Source organism: Diadema setosum, chromosome 8 (genome assembly GCF_964275005.1).
Source record: "Diadema setosum chromosome 8, eeDiaSeto1, whole genome shotgun sequence".
Taxonomy (NCBI): domain Eukaryota; kingdom Metazoa; phylum Echinodermata; class Echinoidea; order Diadematoida; family Diadematidae; genus Diadema; species Diadema setosum.
In genome coordinates this window covers 20,995,651-21,019,737 of record NC_092692.1, presented here as the reverse complement: position 1 = coordinate 21,019,737, position 24,087 = coordinate 20,995,651, and the positions used below count along the sequence as shown (strand labels likewise).

General features: G+C 38.4%; 1 protein-coding gene across 1 annotated transcript in view; it reads right to left on the bottom strand.

Moving 5' to 3' along the window:
* The window catches only part of LOC140231376 (serine/threonine-protein kinase/endoribonuclease IRE1-like), a 43,837-nt gene extending 20,026 nt beyond the window's left edge, over positions 1-23,811 (bottom strand). Inside the window, exons 1-9 of the mRNA XM_072311501.1 lie at positions 23,609-23,811; positions 22,762-22,894; positions 14,774-14,880; positions 10,049-10,121; positions 9,386-9,557; positions 7,025-7,083; positions 4,686-4,932; positions 2,860-2,941; positions 1,328-1,454 (exon numbers count right to left, since the gene is read on the bottom strand). Coding sequence (XP_072167602.1) covers positions 1,328-1,454; positions 2,860-2,941; positions 4,686-4,932; positions 7,025-7,083; positions 9,386-9,557; positions 10,049-10,121; positions 14,774-14,880; positions 22,762-22,894; positions 23,609-23,731 — 1,123 coding nt within the window. The 5' untranslated portion in view covers positions 23,732-23,811. The remainder of the gene's footprint in view (positions 1-1,327; positions 1,455-2,859; positions 2,942-4,685; positions 4,933-7,024; positions 7,084-9,385; positions 9,558-10,048; positions 10,122-14,773; positions 14,881-22,761; positions 22,895-23,608) is intronic.
* Positions 23,812-24,087: the final 276 nt, after the last annotated feature.

Here is a 24,087-nt window from a genome sequence, read left to right as displayed (position 1 = left end):
GATGTTGAGAAACACAGGGTAGAGGGTAGTACAGTATGGATTAATTCTGAGAGACATCACTTCTTTAATTAGCATTATTCATTTATGTTCTCCTCTGGGTTTTGTGGGGAGGGGAGGAGCTCATTTCTTTTTGTATGTGTGTGTGCAATGCTATGAAAGTGAACCCTTGGCATAAACCACATCAAGGTTTGAGTCTTGATCAATCTTTTCCCCTCATAAAATATTTAAACACCTACAAACATGAGGCTAGATCTGCATTTGTGTTTCAAAGCCTCTGCACCTATATCACTGTAAATATTTAGTCCTGAATTCTTTACAAATCCACATCAATACCATCACATTCATGTATCCTTTTCAAAGATTGAAGGGATGGTACAGTATTGGTTGAGGTGAGGATTCAGCTTCTACCTTTTTGTGACATACTTACAAATCATTTTATTGAATGTTAAAAAGCATACAATTCTAAGAAGAATTCAAAGTTTTAGGGCAGATGTAGGGCAATTTGTCAATCAGTTGCAATGAAAACATCTCAACGGAAGAATTTCATGAATTTCAGGAGGTCGTAGGTTCGAATCCTGCTCGAGTATGTACGCCCATGATTTTCTATCATGGCTACTACTAAAACACTAATCAATTCAGTGCTTATTTACGTCGATGTAGGGCAATTTGTCAATCAGTTGCAATGAAAACATCTTGACGGAAGAATTTCATGAATTTGAATAACTACGCAGTACCCGCTGCATGCTATAAGGATTAGAACTAACACTTTCTGTCAGGCGAAAGCTCGGTGGTCTAGTGGAGACGACGCCTGTCCGGTGATCACGAGGTAGTAGGTTCGAATCCTGCTCAAGTAAGTACGCCCATGATTTTGTATCATGGCTACTACTAAAACATTGATCAATTCAGTGCTTATTTACGTCAATGTAGGGCAATTGTCAATCAGTTGCAATGAAAACATCTCGACGGAAGAATTTCAATGAATAATTCAAAGTTTATTTGATGAAAATTGGGTTTAAAATGGCTGAGCTTTCCAAAAACAAAGTAAACCAAAGCAATCCTAGCAAAAGGTGGATCTCACCTTTTATTAGGATCCCTTTGTTTTGAATATTTCAACCATTTCAAAACCAATTTTAATCAAATAAACTTTGAATTCCTCTTAGAAGTGTATGCTTTTTCGGAGTTCATAAGAGGTTTCTCGTTATCTCAGAAAAAAATAATCATAAAAAAATGTTGGAAACCTGAAAACCCATCTCAGCTGAAACAGTGGCATCCCCTTAAAGATAAACATCAGAAGTACTCAAAAGTTAGTGATTTCACTGTTTCTTACCGAGGAGGATCATGGCATGGCCATTGCTGTCCCCTAGTGGATTCACTGCTGGCCTGGTATGGTCCACTGGGGATACTGTGGTAGTGAACCCTGGACCTTCCAGTAGTGGGGGACTCCAGCCTCTTGCCTACATGTTTGAACACACAGCAATGCTACTTGTGTATTCATTACTGCCTTAATTAGCTAGCATTGTGGTTGGGTTTTCACTTTTAAGTGTCACTCTTGTTACCTTGTTTCACAAGGCGTACTTACACAACAAACTTTGTGTAGAAATTCTCTGTGCATTTCGACAGATGCAAACTTGTGCAAGTGAACAAAATGAGAAGCTTTGGAAAGAATGTGCCAGCTAAAGAGACATCGCTGCCCCCCCCCCCCAAAAAAAAAAAATTATACATATATATATATATATATATATATATATATATATATATATATCAGGGCTCGACACTAACGGTGGCCTGGTGACCCGGGGCCACCAAAAATGAAAGTCGGGCCACCAAATTTTAAAAACGGGCAAATTTGGTGGCCCGCTTCGGGCCACCAAAATTTTTTGAAAAGTATGTCAATAAATGTGTAACTTTTTGCGCCGAAAATTAGCAGTTAAATTTGTTCAAAGGATGGATGAAAAGGACTGAATGAATGCCTGAGAGTGAATGTTGCAAGTTTTATGAGTAGAAATGTCCAACTTCTAATTCTTACTATCATAAATCTTAAATATTTGACTCATTAAAAAAAAAAGGACTGTTAATGTTTTTATTGGGGTTTTTTTCGGGACACCAAATTTTTCTCTCGGGCCACCAAAAATAAGAAATTTATGATTTTGTGCATCGGGCCACCAAACAAAAAAGTTAGTGTTGAGCCATGTATATATATATATATCTATATCTATATATCTATATATATATATATATATATATATATATATATATATATATATATATATATATATATATATACATACATATATATATATATATATATATATATATATATATATATATATATATATATATCTATCTATCTATATATATATATATATATATATATATATATACATATATATATGTATATATATATATATATATATATATATATATATATGTATATATATATATATATATATATATATATACATGTATACATATATATATATAGATATATATATAGATATATATATATATATATATATATATATATATATATATATATATAATACATATGTACTTTATCTAAATTTATAAGCACATCTTGATAGAGCAGATAAAGTGATTTACCTATGGTTTCAGTAATATATTTAGAGTTGGATATGAACTGTGCTTTGCTCAGCAATGATACGAATTCCAGTCTCCATATTCTTAATCCGCCTCAGTGACAGTAAAAAAAAAAGTCTCTGTGAGACCACTATTGCATTCACTTCAAAGAAAAATGAACATAATGTGTTATTAACGGCAGCTAATGAAACAAATCAGGCTGAGGCTATTTCTGTACAGTTATTTACGAAAAGCTTGGTGATCTGGGGACGAAACACTCACGATGATTGGGACCGATTCTTCCTCCACCAGGGCAGGCACAGCCAGTACTCCAAGCGAGTACTCACCAATGTACAGCGTGGGTCTGTATACAAGAGCAGGAGACCAGAATGAAAGTGTCGCTATTGTGTGCACAAGTTATCACTGAAGGCATCGGGGTCAACAATGAAATGCTGCAACTAGTGTCAGCAGCAAATATGTTGCTAATTGCAAGTACCCTCCCACCTTCACACTTTAATGCAATAACATCAACATACAAGGTTTTGGAAACATGCTCTTCATAGCTTAGCGAATAATCATGTCAGAAATACATGCCACTGTATTTCACATGCCTGTCGTGGTCAGTGTGACTTCTGTAAGTAGAATAACTGTCGAGCACAGCAGCACACTGGCTAGGATGACAAGGTCAGTGGTTACACTGACAAACAAATAATTGCTAGCCAAGAGCCTGAAGGGGCTTAATTCTACAGATTTATATGCATCTTTGCCATACTCAAGTGATAGAGTGCCAAGTCTAGATACCTAGAGCAAATGCAAAATATACAAGGATTACTATCACTGCTAGTGGTCAGATCCAAATGTACTTGAGAAGTATCAAGCATGTCAAATACGATTCTGAGAATGAATGCTATCTCCTGATGAAAGTTTGAAGATACTCCAAATTAAATCCCTCGAAAGTTTTGCCATATTTGACCATCTTCCGATTAATGAGGATGACATGGACTTGTAAATGCTTTTCTTGGAGTGCATGTAGCATTGCCAAGTGACCTTCACAGATGACTGTATTGTCTTACATTAATTCACATAACAACCTTGGGTGAAACACTGTGATGTGATCTGACTTGTCTGAAAGTTTGCCTGGTGAAGTAAATGAGGAAATGAGGTTTGCGGTAAAACACCATGTGTACGCAGTCCTTGAAAGGACTGTTGGTTGAGGAAATAAGAGCCTAGAAAGAGGGGAGTGAAGGAGGGAAGTGACATAAGGAGAGTGGAAGGAAGGCAAATAGTGACAGTCAAGGGCACCGTTGAGTGAGAAGTTGAGGTTGCACTAATGGAAACGGGAGAATACTGTATACGCCATATATTTAGCGAGTCTAAATTTTCGCAAATCAGGACTTCCCAACAATTTCACGAGTGGTTAAATTCACAATCATGGAGTACAGCACTGAACAAAGAAACGTATTTGTGCATGTCACATTCATATCAGGCTCAGAGTCAATATTTTCTGGCTTCTTTCAATTTGCAAATAGTACCCGACTCATGAAATTAGTGAAAATTACAACCTCACAAAACATTTGGCATATATAGTAAAAGAGGGAGAATAGGACAGTTGCATTAAGGAAGAATAGAGTGAGAATCAGGGAAAGGATTTGGAAGTTGATGGGAGGAGAAGGGTGAACCAGAAAGGAGGGAGGAGAGGGAGAGGGAGAAGGTTGGAAACTCATGGAGATAACAGACAGGGTTGAAGAAGATGTGATATGTTAATCTGATAAGATTTCACTCAAGCTACAGAAAGGCAACTTCATAACCGATAATCCTTGCAATTCCTCAGAAACACAGGCTTCATCCATTTCACATCATCATACAGGGCTGCACACTAACTCATTTTTTCTACTGGTTTGACCTGTCTGTCTGACCAGTAGGTACCCAGTTTTCAATTTTTCACTGGTCCATCCCTGAAAAAGTTACAGGTCCGACAGTAATTTTCATTGGTCAGGGATCATCGGACCAGTGCCAGTGTGCAGCATTGTCATATACAAGATACACATAAGAGAGCTAAAGAGTACTAGAGCTCCCTGTTGAATGAAGGGAAGGCTGCAGAGACTTACACCAAGTTGGTGGGCTTGGAGTATCCCAAGAGCTGGTTGCGCCATGTCGGGTACTCGCCGCCGTCCAGCAGGTGGTCTAGGGTGTGGGGCGAGATGGCGGTGTGGGGCACCTTGTGCAGACCCTCCCCCAACAGCCGGTACATGGCCACCACAGGGGAGCTATGGCTACTGACCCAAAGCATCTCCCCCGTCCGCTTGTCCAGCGTCACCATCTGACCGTCCACCACGGAGGAGAAGTGTCGCAGATCTGGTGTAAAAAAAAAATAAATAAATAAAAAATGGTGAGGAAAAGACAGACAGGAAAGAGAGAGATACGAGAGGGAGAAACAGAGTTTTGTAAAATGAGGAATGTTCGCGTGCATTTTAATTTCGCGAATTTCACGAGAGCCAAGATTCGCAAAATTAAAATGCACGCAAAAGTTCTTGTCTACACTATATGTATTGAATGTTAGAAGCAACCTGCGCATATTTCAATCATGCCACGAAAAAGGCCGTCTGCTCCAATTCGCGAAAAATTTCATGCCGCGAAAATATCATTTTTTACAGTATCTCACATCACTTCAAACTTCAAATTTCCCTGAGTACAGGGGAGACAGTTTTGGAATGCATGTAGGAATCACATGTGACCGTGCATCACAAAACCAACAGGGAGTCGCACATCCTGATTTTACATGAGGACTCAAAATAAATGCAATGGGTCAACCTAGTTAATCTTGACTTTTTCATATTTTCTGCAAGAGTAATTCTTCATCTACATTATCAAATCGAATGGGATATTGCATTTTTTACAGTTTTTTTCTGTAACACTTTTTGTAGAATACTGTCTTGCAGGCCCCTTTTCATTTCTTAAAAACCTTTTTTAAACACTCTTCACTTTCAACTCTCACAACATTTGAAAGTATGTTACCTTTGCATCGAAAGTCTCTGCATAATCGGGTATCCCTCAATCGGGAACTCCGCTTCTAATTGATATACAAAGTGAACAGACAGTTCAAATGCATGGTACATTTACTGGATAATCAGGTAGGCATTTCGGTTAAATGGGTCGAGTTTTTCCAGACAAGCCTCAATCTACAATTTTGTGATCTCATTGTTTCCCACAGAAAGTCTTTGAAATGAGTGTATATAAATTCTTAAAAAGAAAAAAAAAATTGATTCTATGGAAAAATATACAGTGCAATGGTTATATGGTTTTAACATGTCAATTGTGCAGCCTATGATCAATTCGCCATATCACTTCATGCAGATGCATTTATACATGACGTCTACAAACCATTGCACCAGCACCACACACTCTAACTCCACACAGAGCATTAAACACACTAATGACTACACAAGTCTACACAGCTCTTGATTAAGACGAGGAATAAGCTAGCTCCGCTAAGACTCCAGCCTTTCTTAGAAATGTTCATAAAAAAGTGATAAATGCCATCAAATGAGGACAACAAAATTTACGGCAGCATGCAAACTTTACGACGTCAAGTTGCATTATCTACAATAAAATATGTTGATGACTTGTGCAATGTACATCATACTTTCATGAGTCTGCACTCACACCAGCAGTAGTGCATCAGCATGGATTACCAATTCTCGGTATCCTTTGCTACAGTTGGTCATCAACAAGGTAGAGTAAAACACAATAATTCCGTTGGGTTTGTATGTCGTTTTCCTTGAAACCACCAAGACAGAAATTGGTGTTTCTGCAAAGGCCATGAGACTTTAAAACGAGCTGTGGCTGTAGTGACATACTGTGCATATTGTGTATGAGGTACAGATAGGTGCATTATCAGGGTGTGGTTGCTGTGACATGTGAAAGAAACATGCTCTCCGGGTACTCCGCTTAATCGAGTATGAAATGCTCTCCCTAACACTACCTGATTAATTGGAGAGTACTGTATTAGTCATGAACAGAATGTGTAATTAGAGTGTGCACAATTTCAGCTTAATCTGATAATCCTTTCATTGTGGTTGTTCTGGAGTTTTACTTCCTGTGTTTTTTTTTTTTCTGTTCACTGCACAGACCCCACCCAGCCAGGTGCAAGATTAGGTACTTGAATAGACCCAAAACTTCATAGCCTCTTATTTACTCAGTACACTCTTCTCCAGAGTGGGTACTTTCTTTCCATTATTTAGATAGGTCAGGAAAGTCCATCTATACTAAATTATACATCATTTCAAATCTTAAAAGTCTGCCCTTTCAGAATCTACCCTTAACTTAAAATACATATCTGGTGACTTTTTGTTGGTTTTATGATGTAGGGTCACAAATGATGATTTTCACTAAACACAAACACACGTGCACACACACACACACAAATCAAACAGGATTAATTTCTTACCATAATTGGAGTCATCCGTGGCAACATGTGACGAATAATCAGCGTATGTCACATTCCACCTGTAGGGGACACAAAACACAAAATACAGTCACTGCAACAATCTAAAACAGAGCTGCCAACTTTTGTAAAAGCCTTTCAGTACTATGATGGCTGAAAATCAGTAATTTGCATCTTTTTTGAGTGAAAATCAGTAATCCTTAACAGTGTTATAGAATTTATCACAGACAATGATTTCTAAAATCAGTAATTTGCTTGTAACCTTCAGTATTCTTGTCCAATTTCAGTAGAAATTACTGAAAATCAGTACTAGTTGGCAGCTCTGCTAAAAGCATTCCGCCAAACCTTCTATCATTGTAAAGATGAAGTGACTATATCTTCAGGTTCCTACTGTCTGTATAGATCTAATTTAGACATTATTATGGGGACATTGTGCTGTTCACAAGATCACAGACTTGGTAATGAATGGCTTCAGTTCTCCAATTCCCACACAAAAATCTAAAACTTTTTACTTCACAACATATTTACTTTTATCAATGAATACACTGAAAAAACTTGCACATTTTCATTCCAATGTTTATATAATTCTTGTAATGTCATGTTTTGTCTTTTTTGTGTGTGTGCACACTATCTAAATATCCCTCCAAAAAATATCATGTAAATTAGTCCTCACCTATACAAGATATACGTTGTATACTCTCATATTACAATCGGGGGAAAAATGCTCAGAGGAATGCTACTGTAACAACACCTGAATAACGTGTGTCGAAGAAAAACACTAACCCACTCACAATTCATGGCCTATGTATACTGATACCCTCCTGCCGCTGCAAATGTACTGTAAACGTCAATATTTTCACGGGACTAATTTTTCGCACTGAGTGGCTCCAAAACATATGCACGGGTTCTTAAATTCATGGTGTCAACCCATTCACAATGTGCAGAGAAAATTGTGAAGATATTTTCGCGAGTTTTAGAATTCGCGATGGCCAGAAGTAGTGTAAAATATGCGAAAATTAATGTACCGCAAACATTTCTAAGTTTACAATAAATAGAAATAAAAAAGTTGGGTTTATGATGTTGCAGCAATCAAATATCAATAGGGTAATTCAAATTCAAAGCATCAAAGCATTTGTTTAAAATAACTCCAAGATATGCCACATTCTGACTAAGGACTTTTTACTTCATCAAATACAGGTTCCCGGTGGAAAGATCCTTTTGTATTCTCACATGTACAGTATCTGCATAGATATCATTCCTTCTCAAAAATCCCCAAAATAACAGAAACTGAATAAACTCAGTCATCTGGCATCTTTAAGGATAGTTCCCATAAACTGGCCCACTTCTCACTCTTATTTTACTGCACAGCATCTAAAATGCACTCACATCAGCTCTTATCTGATAAGTGTGTGCTATAAGTAACCATGTGGGTTGTTGGGATTCAAGTTTCACTGGGCATATATTCTGGCACTGAGTGCATTCTACCAACACACTTTGCAACAGACTGGCAGAGCTAAAAACTAGAATATTCCCATCTTCATACAGAAAGTCTTCTTAAGATTCATTTGAATCATCCACAAGAATTTAATATACCCACAATGCTATCTTACACAGGACATTGTGCATGAAAAAAAAAAAAAAAAAATCAGAAAGTGCTTATTCCCTACACTATGTCTTTCAAAAGTTTGCCTCCAAAATGCTTCTCAATTCAGTGAAGTTGACTTCAATCTATTTCTATATGATCTGTGTGAAGAAAACACAGGTAAAAATCACCACCAACAACAACACACACACACACATACACACACACAATGAATAAATCAAATTTGTTGTACAAACATAATGAAAATATTACAGTCAATGTGGGATAGAAAAACCCGGTGGCATATATCAATACAACAATAAATCAATACAGGGCAATGTGGCAGTTATTCAATTGCTTTGAAGTCTGTCAGAGCCTATCCTTGGTAATCTTAAGAGTACTAGTACAGTATCTAAAGGCCATCACACACTACACGACTTTGCCGCAATTTACTGGCCGTACGGACTTAAGACCAGAAGTGTGACGTCATCAGTCTTGCCAGTTTCCAGTTGTGCGATTGGATCTTAATGCCAATCGTAGAGATTTGACATGTCAAATTTTTGTGACCGGTTGTGGGCTTTCAGCCAATCATGATACAGTACAATGTACTAAAGCCAGAATGGTCATGAGCCTAGCTGTGAAGTCTGATCATATATTCTACGGTGTTGAGTTGTGCGACTGGTCGTATGACCTGGCTCATCTCACTAGTCGTGCAAACGATCTGATCATGCAGCACGCAATGGGCTTAAGAAAAGTTGGGGCCTTGTAGAAAAGCTACTCACACTTTGTTGCTGTTCCTGCTGTCAAACATGGTAACGGTGAACTCTGTGCGCCCCAGGAAGAGTGTGGAGCTACCCGCCAGTGGACATGAGCTCTGGCTAGACTCTGTGGACAGTGTCTGTTTCTTCTGACCAGTGTTTACATCCACGGCCATCCATGTATCAGTTTTTCTCCCTGCACACCACAGTAGCACGCAAAAACACACACACAAAAAAAAAAAAGAATACTCATGATGATAATAATGATAAGAACAAGAATGATGATAACAGCCATCATGATTTAAATGACAACAACAGATATAGTGCTTGGCCATCACACAATTGAATGCACTGAAAATTACAAGGTTTAGACAAAACAAAACATAATCAGAAATCTAAAGTAAAAAAGCTGCCAAAAAAGGAATTCAAAGTACTATATGATAATTGAAAATACCAAACATATCATTTACAAACACACAAATGTATCAAACAAAATGTGATCATAGTAGAAATTAAACTTGCTTCAGTGCCCCACTGAACTTTGGTATCAATCACAAATCAGCGAACAAACCTTACTCAAACCTTACTTCATCGGATAGTTTTATTACTTGAAGTTTCATTGTGAATTTTTGAATTCTACATCCTACAAACCATCACACACATGGACAAGAAACACTAAATGCTTACCTGTGTAGAGCATATTGTCCGACCCCCTGAAGGGTGATGAGGACACTATGGAAGGGATGGTCAGGGGAAGCTTCTGAAAGAAAAAAAGAACAAGAACAAGAACAAGAACAAGTGAAGAGAACTACTGGAAACGGTATGACACAAGCAAGCTACCAATGGCGGATCCAGGGGGGGGGGGGGGCAGGCGCGCTTCCCCTTTATTTTTAGTTACACAAAAGAAAGAAAAAAAGAAAATAGGGTCACATGCACCCCCTTTAATTTTGTAAAGGCGCTTCCCCTTTATTCTTTGTAAAACAAAAGAAAGACAAAAAGAAAATAGGGGCATGTGCACCCTCTTTAATTTTGTAAAGGTGCCCCCCCCCCCCCCCCCCCCTTAGGGAGTTCCTGGATTGGCCCCTGGGTACAAACTGTTAACCTTCGTGGCTCATATGCATTGCACTGCGAGTCCCCTCCCCCAAGAAAGGTCCATTTCACATCTGGTGTAGCTATGTGTGAACAGAGATTATGTGATATATTTGTATGGAAGTCAACTCCTATACAGTATTGAACAGGATATTTGAAAAAAAAAAAATCTTAAAAGGAAAAAGAGATTTGAATCTATATAATGTACTGGCTGGTATGTTTGTATTGAATATCACATGATAATTCTACAGAGAAAACTATTAAAGCCTTCTCCAATTCCAAACAATGTGTGAATACACAATGGGATGTGAGACTTATGAGCATCTTATTTTTCTATTTCTTTGTTGAGAGGTACGACCCTTATGGGCACTGGTGCTTACTTTTGTAATGATGAGCAGGCCTCGAAATAGGATTTTGGAGGGGCAAGGCCATTTAGAAAAGGGCACTTTTTCCAAGAGGCCAGGGCACTTAGTCAGTCAGAGGGGCACCAAGGCCACATTGGAAAGGGCATGTTTGGTGTTTATGAAAAAAAGAAAGAAGAAAAACAAACCGAGAAAAACAAACAAACACACACACACACACAAAGTGCAACACACAACAAAAACCTCTTCCCTACAGCTGTAACACATTTCCCGATCTCCGCGTTTCTATCAGGTGAAACGACATTTTTTAAAACAGGAATAAAACAACAGTAGGTATTGATTGAAACTCGACACCCTTTCAGGCCAGCCAGGCCAGGCTGCCATGAAACATCAAAGCACATTCCGACAGCTGGCTGGCAAAACCACAAGGCAAAGGAATTTGCGCGCGCGTGTAGATTGCTATGATTAGTCTGTGACAGACAGTTCATGACCACGTTCATGACCTCCAAGAATGTGCCAGTATACAAATGACGCACAGGTCTGAGTGCGTCAGTCGGAATTGTGTGCATAAGGTAACTATGGAATGCTTAACCCACGAGGCGAAGCCGAGTGGGTTTAGGCTAAATTCCATAGTTACCGCATGCACACTATATTCCGACTGACGCACGAAAAGACATGTGCGTCATTTGATTTATAGAATGGGTAATTTTCTTGTCAAAAAACCAGTTTTCTATCGTGTTACCCGATGACAAAATTACTGGATGCATTTCCTTTTGGCTTTCCATAAAGGGCATGCATACCCGTACTTACCGTTTTTACTGGATGCATGGCCAGCCGGCCATGCATAAGTTTTTACTGGATGCATGGCCAAGCTGAATGCGCGAACGCTTGCTTTAGTGCGCGAACCTTTGTTACAAGTACGCGTACTCTTGCTAAGTGCGCGATAACATGTTTACCACTGTGACTCAGCGTGCGGCCAGTAAAAATGAACACATAGCTCTCGACCAATCAGATCGCAGGATTCTCGCTACCCATTCTATAATACGCGCGGTTTCTTCTGTTGATTGGTCTCTCTCTCTGAGCTCTCTCCACCCCTCCCCACTCCCCAGTCTGGCACACCTTGGCATCGTGGGATTTTTCTTTTTTCTTGGTGAACTTGGAGTTCACTCTTTACTACTCTATCTGAATATGCGCTGCCTAGCTAGTACATACTCGCGGCCGCTGCGCTGCGGAGGCAGTCGGGACGGTAAAAGCCGGTCGGGCGTACATGTACGTACGTACACGTCGTCTCGTATCTCGGAAAGATACTCTGAGATTGAATCAGATATATCGGGACGCGAGTGAACTGAAGGTATGATATTTGAGATCAGGAAAGTTGTTCAAGCTTATTAAAGAGACTTTGAGAAAGGGCATATCATACATCATAAATAATAACTTTCATTCTAAAAGGGCACCACGGCCCCAAGAAAAAGGGCACATTTTTTTTTGCCGTAACTTTGATAAAAAAACAAAAGGCAGTGCGGCCAACGAGAGGGGCACCGACGGCCATGGCCGTCGGTGGCCGTCGGTTAATTCGAGGCCTGGATGAGCCACACAAGACAACAGTGTCAAGACAATAGCATCTGGATGCTGTTATATGATATTTCACAAAAGAGAATACAATGTCTTTCTGAAACATTGGGTCGTATAATATCCAACATGCCTTGAACCATAGAGCCATCTTCAAGACATTTCTCCTGACAAAACACTTGAATACAGAGCAAACATTAGTATTGGCAAAAGATCAAGGGACATCCATCGCTCAGTGTGAAGACAGCTAAAAAACTCCTTTTCAGGAAGACTGTACAACAGACTGTTTGGTTTAGGTGGGGGGGGGGGATCCTTAACATCTACTCTACTAAAAGGGAGGTGGAGTTTAATGTCTTCAAGCTGTTAACAATAACTAATTATTTTTTTAACAATGTTTTGTCATTTGAAAAGATCTCTCATTAACGACACTATGACAACGACCTGTAACTCAACAGTAAATAACCTCACATGAAGGGACCTGTAACTCAACAGTAAATAACCTCACATGAAGTAATATGCTTGTGCACAAATCAACTTTGTACACTTGTGGGTGTTTACATCTTAAGTTCTATATTTTATGAGTTTAGGTTTTATTCCTGCCTCTATATTCCATAGTAATAATGGGTAGATAAGACTGCTACATGTGTAAGTGTAAATACATAGAAATACAGACATCCAACAACAGAAATGCGGTACTGGTAGAAAAGAACTCGGTCCAAAGATCATCGATACATTGTTTTGCTCATTGTTATTAGGCCATTGCAAGGCACAGGTATCTAATTCAGCAACATCACCATATCACTACATAGCTACATAACTGGTACATCATAGCAACACCACAATTTTTAACATATGGAAACAGTAGATCTACCTACGTGTACTTTAAAAAAAAAAAAAAAAAGTACACCTGTTTAACGTCTAAACAAATTCCTAAGAGAGATCATCATCAAAGCATTTAAATGAGAAAGTCTGGTGACATGAAATCATTTGCTGGGGTTAAAAACTCTGGCAATTGTTCAAAACTTCTGAAGGTTTTGAAGCAGTAGTACTGAGATACGTGGGCCTATATCATTTAAAACATTCATGAATGCTAATTCTATATGAAGTGAAAAGCAAATATTGTCTAATCTATTTTCTAACAAATGAAGACAGAATAAACTGACCAGAAAAAATATAACTTATTCATGGAAAAATGAGCACAGCAAATGGGATTCCATCAGGATGGAATCCCTTTTTCCACTATTTATTTTCTCATACAACTCATAGAGAAGCGAGTTGTACGTGGAAAAGTAGACATTAAGTCTTTCTAACAATTAGAATTACTACCTGTCCAAGCATTAAACCCAAACATTAGTTAAATCAATGCAAAGAATAAAAGAACAATCATGTTGGGTGAACTGTTACATAAGCTGCACTTGCATATTAAAAAAAAAAACATGAATTTGACATACTCTGGCACCATTTTGAGTTAGGGAAAAATATTACCAAGCAACATGCATAAATGATGGTGTTTGACAACAAGCTTGAAAACATCACAGACAAAATGAAACAAACGGGAGAGATTGTCACTCACACACATTAAAAAAAAAAAAAATCCAGTTTCAAGTTCTTAAGGAGTTCTCCGATTCTACATCCAATTGCTAAACATCTCCATTGCCATAATCATTGCAAATCATAATTTTCTGGCTCACATATTTGTGCCTCTTTACTCCCTTATCAAGTCTGTTGAGCGACACATCAACATGCAATCAAAGTCCACTTTCAACACATTACAACTGTCACAAGTATCTCAAGTCATAATTTTGCATTGCTCAAACACAATTTACTCTTTGCTTTCATCCTTTGTCAATTCTGGTGAGTGAATTATTAAGGTGCGACTAAAATCCTGTCACCACATAATAATGACTGTCATCACCATGTCAAGCCATTATTTTCCAGGGTTTGACACGAGCTTTCCTCCCTTTTTTTTTTAATTCTTCCCTTGTCAATTCTGCTGATTGGTTTAATGTGAACAAGTTATGTGCACATCGTCAACACGCCCTGTCTCTCTGCTGTTAAACAGGGAAAAATATTGTGCACAGGACTGCTGCCTTCTCATAACAACTACGGTATACTCCATATATTTATGGAGTCCAAGTTTTTACTAATTTGGAATTCTAGACAATTTCACAAGTGGTTAAATCTGAAGTACAGCTTGTTGCATTCATGTGAAGGTCAGGGTTAATAATCTTGCATGTTGTTAAATTTTGCAATTAGCATCCAATGCAAATTTTCAGAAAAATAAAAACTTTGTGAAATATAAAAAGTATACAATAGGATATGTACATGCATGTACAAATTGTGTGTGCTTAACAAGCACTCCTTAAATTCAGTTTTCACACAAATGTCACACCTTAATGCCATCAGCTCCTGGTCCAAGCAGGTAGAGAGTTCCGTCTGTTGGGTCTGGGATGAATGTTATGCCATCTGGGCTATCCATTGCTAATTTGACCACCGGATCTGCATCAATAGAAAACAAATATGAAAGAATGATTAGGCATCAGTCAGCAAAGTGACCACATTCTAGTTTCATGACAAGAACAAGTAATTAAATACATGTGTGTATCATATATCTCGTTGAACACTTTCCAAAATAGATTTGCCACAGAAGGTGACAAAAGAGATAAACTTTTTGTTAAGTTGTACCATGCTGTCGAAAACTGATGTACATATACATACACGTACACAATGTAATTTGACATAATATATATGGCACATTAATGACATACAAGGGAGCTACTGTATACCCCAAATATTTTGTGAGGTTTTTATTTTCGCTAATTTTGCTAGTCAGGTGCTATTCGCGAATTTAAAAACACACAAAAATATCAACTCTCATCTCAACATAAATGTGACATACACGGATACATTTCTCTGTTCAGTGCTGTACTCCACAATTGTAAATTCAACCACTTGCAAAATCATTGGGAAGTCTCAATTCGTGAAAAATTAGACTCACTATTTCATATTTGGCATATTGTATTCATATCATAAAGAAGCCAAATTGCTGTGCAATCATACTTAAAGGACAAATTCACCTTCATAGACATGTGGGTTGAGTGAATGCAACAATATTAGTGGAACACATCAGTGAAAGTTTGGGGAAAATCCGACAATCCGTTCGAAAGTTATGAATTTTTGAAGTTTCTGCGCAGTCACTGCTGGATGAGAAGACTACTACAGTGTACAGTGTATGATGTCACATGCGTACAAAGATATAAGGAAAATAAAAGGAGAATTTCACAAAACTTTACTTTTTGAATAAAGCGCAAATTTCTTTGACTTGTTATTGACGTATGTTAAGGGTAACTCTTTTGCCCTGCCTTCTAAAAGAGAGAAGTCGAATGTTCTTTTGTTATGCAAGAAAAGTGAAAATATGTTGAATTTTCTTTATTCTTTCTTTATATTGTTGTACACATGTGACATCACAAGCAATAGTAGTCTTCTCATCCAGCCGTGACTGAGCAGAAACTTCAAAAATTCATAACTTTTGAACGGACTGTCCGATTTTCTCCAAACTTTCACTAATGTGTTCTAATAATATTGCTGCATTCACTCAACCCACATGTCTATGAATAGTCCATGGGCCAGGCCAGATATTGGTACCATCTGAGGTGGCAAAACCTTTTTGGTGTCATTTTGTTTGTCGGGCATAGATATGCTTATCAAGCTATGATAGCATTTCCAAATGAGTAGCTTAGTCCTAATAAATGAATCTTTAACCCGTTTGGTTTCGCTGTTATATCCCTTTACTTCTGAATCGAAACTAACCGCTATAGAAAGAAGAGCACTGTCTTCTGTATGTCCACAGGTGTTCTGTTTTAAACGCGATGCGCTTAGTCTTTATTCAAGGCAGCGAAGGGAATATCCAAGGGTTATGATGTCCACAGCGCTTAGTCTTTATTCAAGACGGCGAAGGGAATATCCAAAGCTAATGATACAGTGTATATCCCTTTACCTAAAAAGCAAAAAAAAAAAAAATTCCTAGTGGAAATTTTCAAAGGTCACACTCTGCCTGTCTTTGGTCAAAGAGCGTCAAAAATATTTGGCATTGGTCGGGTTGATGGCTGAAATCTATGACTAAGCTACTACTCTGGAAATGCTATTATACTTTTATAGCAAAATAATATTCCTTAGATATATGCCATTTCAAAATGCACAACTAGAACTTGCCACCTCAGGTGGTACCAGTAACCCATTTTTTGGGTCTTGGCCCATGGACTAATTGTGTGACAATTGTTTCCGTGTCTGTGTGTGTGTGTGTGTGTGTGTGTGTGTGTGTGTGTGTGTGTTTGTCTGATTAACAACAATATCAGTTCTGGTAAACACTGCAAAAAAAACACAACAAAACAAAACAATGTACGCACTACCGTTATCATATCTAAAGTTACTAATAAAAGGAATTATCTATACTGTTTTTATACTACCCTCTCAACAAATACATCAGTTTTAAACAAAAATCACTCTGCTCATTTACAATAGTATTTATTATTACGTATTGTAGTGTACCGGTTCATTGTTTGATGGAAATAAAGCTACATTGGCGTGGCATTGGTGTTTTCACCTCAGCGTTTTCACCGGAAAATGATGAATAATCAAAAATACGGCAAAATCCACGAGGAATTGTTTTTTTTGTTTGTTTTTTAGATAAAGGGATATACACTGTATCATAGGCTTTGGATATTCCCTTCGCCGTCTTGAATAAAGACTAAACGCACCGCGTTTAGCTCTGGACAGCATCACCCTTTGGATATTCCCTTCGCCGCCTTGAATAAATACTAAGCGCACCGCGTTTACAACAGAACACCTGTGGACATACCATGAGCTCCATGGACATACAGAAGACCGTGCTCTTGTTTCTATAGCGGTTAGCCTCGATTCAGAAGTATAGGGATATAAAAACAAGACCAAATTGGTTAAAAAATCATTTATTAGGACTAAGCTACTCATTTGGAAATGCTATCATAGCTTGATAAGCATATCTATGCCCAACAAACAAAATGACATCAAAAAGGTATTGCCACCCGAGATGGTACCAATAACCAATTTTTCGCCTCTTGGCCCATGGACTAGAAGGTGAACTTGTCCTTTAAGACACTCCTTAAGAGTTGTTGGTCATTTCAACACATGATCTCTACATGATCACAATTTTGTACACGGCTGGAGGCTGGTCACCACAGGTGTCAGGCCTGACCATTGACAGACAGTCAAGCCAGCGGTCAAATTGAAATGCACTGAAATGATTATTTTCTTTCTCTCTCCTTTTTCATGTGAGGTTGAGAGACGGGATCATAATCACTGCTTTCTGAGTAATTCTAGACTTCCTGCTCTGATATCCCACACAATTTACTGGGATATAAGTTTGTCGTTTGCACCTAACTCAGAAATAATCTCTGCACATCAAATTCCTGTAATACAAGTGGGTGATGCTGGTAAGGCCAACATATATAATCAGTCATTTAAAGTAATGCTTGGCAGAAAAATTGTACACCATGTACAAACATACGTTTCCTGTGCATATAAACAGCATGCATGCGGACACACACACACACACACACACACAGAGACACAGAGCATACAGTGAATCTCACTGAATATATTATATGATGCGTCACAGTCAATGCAATCAAGGCATGTACCAGTATGCTAACAAAACAGTCACAGGTGTTATGCTACAATCTGATCAAACAATGTATGAAATAAAATTTTCTATCACAAATTTTCATGTAAAAGCACCACTGAGTTTCTAGTCTATGATTACTGACATTGTCTGGAAATATATCTCCATGGGATAAGCTATTACAACGTGAGTTTAATGTCAATGCAACAACATGCACTTTTAATATTAATGCAGTTATAGACTTATTTTTCTAAATTCATCCTATCAGCAACAGCTGCCAAGCAATTAAATGGACCACAAAAAATGTCAAATTTTTGTATTACACGCTCAATATTGAATTCAATACTTATGGCCACATTATTATAGATCAAGACTGTTGGAAATTCATGGCTACGTGTGCAATGCCCTTACTAAAATATTGCAACCGGTGAGCAGAGTAATATTCCACTTCAATAGGGATGCATGCAGATAAGGTATACATACACCACCAACCCAGAAAGCACAAAATGCTGCGCACTGCAGACTATTAACCCATTGAGGATGGGCTAATTTTGCTACAACAAGCATTTCCCATAGACCCCTGCCCGAGTATACTCTGGACTTGTCCTCAACGGGTTAAAAACAATGCATGAGCTTTCCTCTTCATTAAACAGACTGACTGTGAGTGAATATTTGCACAAGTCTTCACCGTTGCAGCTAGCAGCCACCGATCAGCAGCTGTTTCACAGTCAAAGGGATTGATCATTGCCCCCTTCCATATTTCCATGTGCAATTCTACTTTTGGTCTATTCACTCACAAGAGTTATCGGTTTTAGGAGTGCACTGCAAAAATCAATTTATCAAAAGGAAAAAAGAAAAAATCACTCAGCTGCCAACTGTGCTTTAAATCTTGTAACTGTACATGGCTATTAAACAATGACAGCAGCATGAATCCAGGCACCCTATTATGCAGACCTAGTATACAGGAACTGCGCAATGGGTGCAAAATCTTGATTTGTATTTGTGTGTGTGAGTGTATGTGTGTGTGTGTGTGTGTGTGTGTGTGTGTGTGTGTGCCATTCACACACCGTGCATGAGGAAAATTATCACAAGGGTTTTAAAACACAAAAGTAATCTTAAAAAGTGGACCGATTTTGGCACAGCAATGCAGATCATGAGTGTAAACACTTATTTTGTGTCCACATACATGAATAAATGGTTTTTACAACGCATTGCAAAACTCAATGTTCAAAATCTGTTAAAGTGAAAACATAGTGTTGGTAAGGGTTTGAGAACCCGTCTGGCACCATTTCATATTTGCTTGCAATATATCGAAAGAATCTACAAAGAAACTTACCTGGCTGACCCTATTTCAGACAATTTACATGCAGTTCGTGATCCCCATATAATACTGTATATTAATTGAACACACAGGAAAGTGCATGCTAATCCTGTACAAAACAAATGGACAGTGCGCGGTCCTCAAGCGTATTAGGCACATCACCTGAGTTGCTGAGACGCGCTGTCTTTGAAGTTGTTGTTGTTTATCAAGCGTCTTTGATTGTTTTTAGAGGTGCTTGATAGGCGCACACTAATTTTGCATGCGTGCCAAAGAGGTTTTTTTGATGCGCGCGTTGTATCAACTCGGACCATTACTGCGAGTAGCCAGAACGCGAAGCATTATACAGGCCACTCCCAAAGTACAACACTGTACAATCCAGAGGGACAACCAAGACAACTCAGCCCGCCGTCAAAGCTAGGCCAAGTGGTCCCCTAGTCCAAGTTTAGCCTGACCCCGTTCTGGTAAGTTCTGAGACTGAACCTTTTTGGTTAATATTTCGCATTTTCATCGTTACCCATCGAATATCTTGTTATTACAGCATTATTCCGCACATTTCTTAGGCATACGTTCACATTTGGGAGCAAAATTTGACAACTTTTGCAGGCGTACCAGGGCCCCGTTTTATCAAAAGATGAAATCGATTTTAAATTTCCTTACCACACAGGCTACCATAGACTTACAGTTGAAATCAACTATATAATCAATTTTAACTCTTCATAAAACAGGGCCCAGAACTATGTTTTGGCTTTAATTTCGGGTACAGTATACATGTATGTGTTAACAGGACTCCCACGTTCAAAATTGAGTTCAATAAACTGAGTAAAATCATGCAGACAAAATGGTGAGAAGCTTATCAAATTCAAGCATGAAGTGTAAAAGATGGAATTCTGGAAGTCATGCATGTTTTCACTATTAAACACTGATACACATCACATCCCCATATGCAAATTACAAGTGATGATGTCATTAAGTCCCAGGTCCCCATTGACCTGCACAGGGGCGTATCCAGGAATTCCGTAAAGAGGTGGCGTGTTTACAAAATTAAAGGAGGGGGGGGGGGCGCACGCACCCCTTCCCAATTTTTTTCTTTTTCTTTTTCGTTTTTGTTTCAACAAAAAATAAAAGGGAGGGGCGTGCGCAGGTTGTGGTCCTCCCTGGATCCGCCCCTGCTGCACACTTATCTTCTCTAAATTTTTCTTACGGATCAAAAAGAGAAAACATTTATCTTTCAAATTAAGATTTGCTTTGGCTAAAATGATTGATCAAAAACATCAGATGCATAATATTTCTGTGCACAAACCTATAGAAGGATTGTGAGGTGCTACTAATCTTCTATTCATACTTTAATGGGCGTTATTGTTCTTGTTGATTTAGATTTATTTCCCAGTCAAGTATTCACAGTCAAGCTGTGCAACCTTCTATTGCCTATTTTGTAAAGCACTATGAAACTGTTTTTTTTTTCCTGGTATTCATTACTACATGGAAAAAAAAACACTCACATCATATCACTATTATCTTTACTATCATTATAATTATCATTACTATTATCATTACCACTATTATCATCATCTCATCTAATCATGTCATTGTTACTTATATCATTGCTTAGTGAAAATGTGTGAAACTTCAGGTTTCTATAACTTTCCAATATATTCTACGTACATGCATGTCCAATTTTGACAAAATTTCTACCAATCTCCATGGATGCTTAATTTAAGTCTAGTTAGCAATGTCAATGTGAAACAGAGTGGCACTGGACTTCATCAGCATCTGATTGGATCCTGAATTCCTTACATCACATGCCAAGATTTAGTTTTATCAACGTGAAATATCGCACATTTTCCACTGCCACAACTGAAGTGGCCACACAGCCTTAACCTGAAAGGGTAGCCATCCAGAGTTTGATGATTTTGCTGGTTGGTGTCTCCTTGGAAAGGATATCAAGTTTTTACTGCAGTTCAAGATTTCCACAGAATACACCAATTGATACAAAATATGAAAGCTTTCATTTCCTGGTTGCAAGTAAAAGAGTCATGTTTTCAGGTCGGGCATAGAATGAAATGCATAGATCTTCTTTACTGAATAGGCCAGTGTACCAATGTGATCAAAGTTACAAACATTTTTATCTCTTACAGATATAATGACATTTCATTTTTTCAGAACCCCACCACATCACAACACACCTTGGGTGTTCTGATGTTGGAGAAGTAGTAACAGTGACATTTCAAAAAGCAATGACCCATGGGGTGAAGGGCCGACCTGACAATAAGATGACCAACAGATCATTTCAACATGCCTTATGTTATTCAAATTCATGAAATTCTCTGTCGAGATGTTTTCATTGCAACTGATTGACAAATTGCCCTACATCGACGTACATGAGCACTGAATTGATCAGTGTTTTAGTAGCCATGATAAAAAAATCATGGGCATACATACTTGAGCAGGATTCGAACCTACGACCTCCTGATCACCGGACAGGTGTCATCTCCACTAGACCACCGAGCTTTCGCCCGGCAGCAAGTGTTGGTTCTAATCCTTATGTACGCCCATGATTTTTATCATGGCTACTACTAAAACACTGATCAGTTCAGTGCTCATTTGTGCTCATTGTCAATCAGTTGCAATGCCTTACATCAGTTTCACATGCAATGGTCAATGCTGAGTAATACAAGATTCAATGTATTAAAGACCCAGTAGTGCAGGGAAACTATGTAATGGGAAGGTTGGATTGCTCTAATTGATCTTCATTCACTGCCCACCAGGGTACATTTGAAAATCATGACAGGTACAGGTCTGCTAGAACAGAACTGCCTGTCAGCTAATAAATGTGTCAACCAAAGCATATGTTCTGTGGTAATGTTCAACACCAGGCAAGATTCTTCAGCCTCATGTGTGTTGTGTATAAAGATATATACGTACACAAATTGCCAAATATATCCCAGTCAGGCCATCCTTCACAATGCACATTCTCTCCATTCTATCAGGTCTTCAAAGAACAATTGTAACAGTGTTCTCTGCAGAACCTCATATTCTCAATCCTTCTAAAATAATGTCTCTCACTATATATGGTCACTGTCATATACAGGAGTCACATAGATGGATCTACAAAACATTTATGTTGTTGTTGTTGTTGCTTTTTAAGTGAGTGAGAAAGTACAACATATACAGTAAAACCAGAAAAATTTGCAACATGAAATTTTTATGAATTGGAGCCAACAGCCTTTTTCGCAGCACGAAATTTTCAAGAATTGCTCCTGGCATTCAATGCATTGTGAAGGCAAACAAAACAAAACAAACACACACACTTTTGTGTGCATTTCACTTTTGCAAATCTTGGCTCCACACAAAATTCACGACAGTTTCATGCATATGAAAATTTCTGGTTTAACAGCTGTACCTTCTTTGAGGGTCCACAGAGTCTGGCCAGTGCGCTGGTTTTGGGCGTGCATACTGCCGTCCAGAGTGGACACAAGGAGTAGACCATCGTGTCCCGTGTAGGGTATGGTCAGTCGCCCCTGTCCAGAGTCCCCCTGCAATCACCAATAAAACGAGAGAAATGGTCAGGCCCTAGCAATTTCTTATTTACACCACTGATCACTGCCTGGTTTCTGTGCAAATTGAGACATTATGTATGCGGAAGACAGATATGAACTATAAAAAGGGCAACTCCAAACCATGCTCATGTAGAATTTAATGAAAAGAGTAAAATCAGCCAAATTAAGGTTGTAGAAGTAACGGCAAATTCAGAACTTCAGAAAGTTTGCGTGTGTGTGTGTGTCTGGAATGCTAATCATGTTAACTGCATCCATGTATTAAACCCAATTCCTGATCAGACCAGCGGGAGGGGAAAAAAATGTGGTGTTCCAACACATTCAAAGGTTTCATTTCCTTCATAGTCAGACTTGGAAATATGTAATACCTGATGGAGAATGAAAAAAGAGAGAAAGAAAGATGGAGAATGAAAAAAAAAGAATTACATCATTTTCTGTCGTATTCAAAGAGCAACCACAAATTATGTGTCTGAAACAAAGGAAAAGAGGTAGTCTTCATCAGATTGTTCAAAATCATTATAATTAGGATTTCTGTAGTATTATATTAGGATTAAGGCAGTACACCCACAACCCTAAATTACAAATAGTTGATGACAAATTTACCTGTATGGTAGCACAGAGAATGTAAACTGTTCTCACAATTACGCTGTAAACTGATATCGAAGAATAGAATCTTCACAAGAGGTGACATACCTGGCCTTGACCATGATGCTTGCTACCGGACGATGCTTGGACAATGCAGACGGCTAGCCAGAGGACGAGGAGAACCATGACGACGGCAGTCACGAACTCATTCATGACGAGGGCGCTCCTCATCTCGTTCGCAGTGACAAGAGGCAAGCAAGAAGATCCCGACTACCATAGACTTGCTTCACAGCGACAGCATCTTTGCAAGAGCTCTGTTTTTAATGAGACAAGAAACAGATGAATGAATGGCATCAACAGAGATACTATCACAAACTGCTCAAAACATGTTAGGAAAAAAAAAAAAGAATAACACTTCAAATGTTCTAACCTCAACAAGAGGGTGTGCCTGAGGTGCCATTTTGGGGAGGTCATAAATAGATAGTGCATACATACTGACAGGTCATCGAAGTTGCCTGAAAAATTTGTGAGACTTGAACTTCAATTCTTTATTTAAAGTCGGATGATCGTCACCCCTAATGGTACGT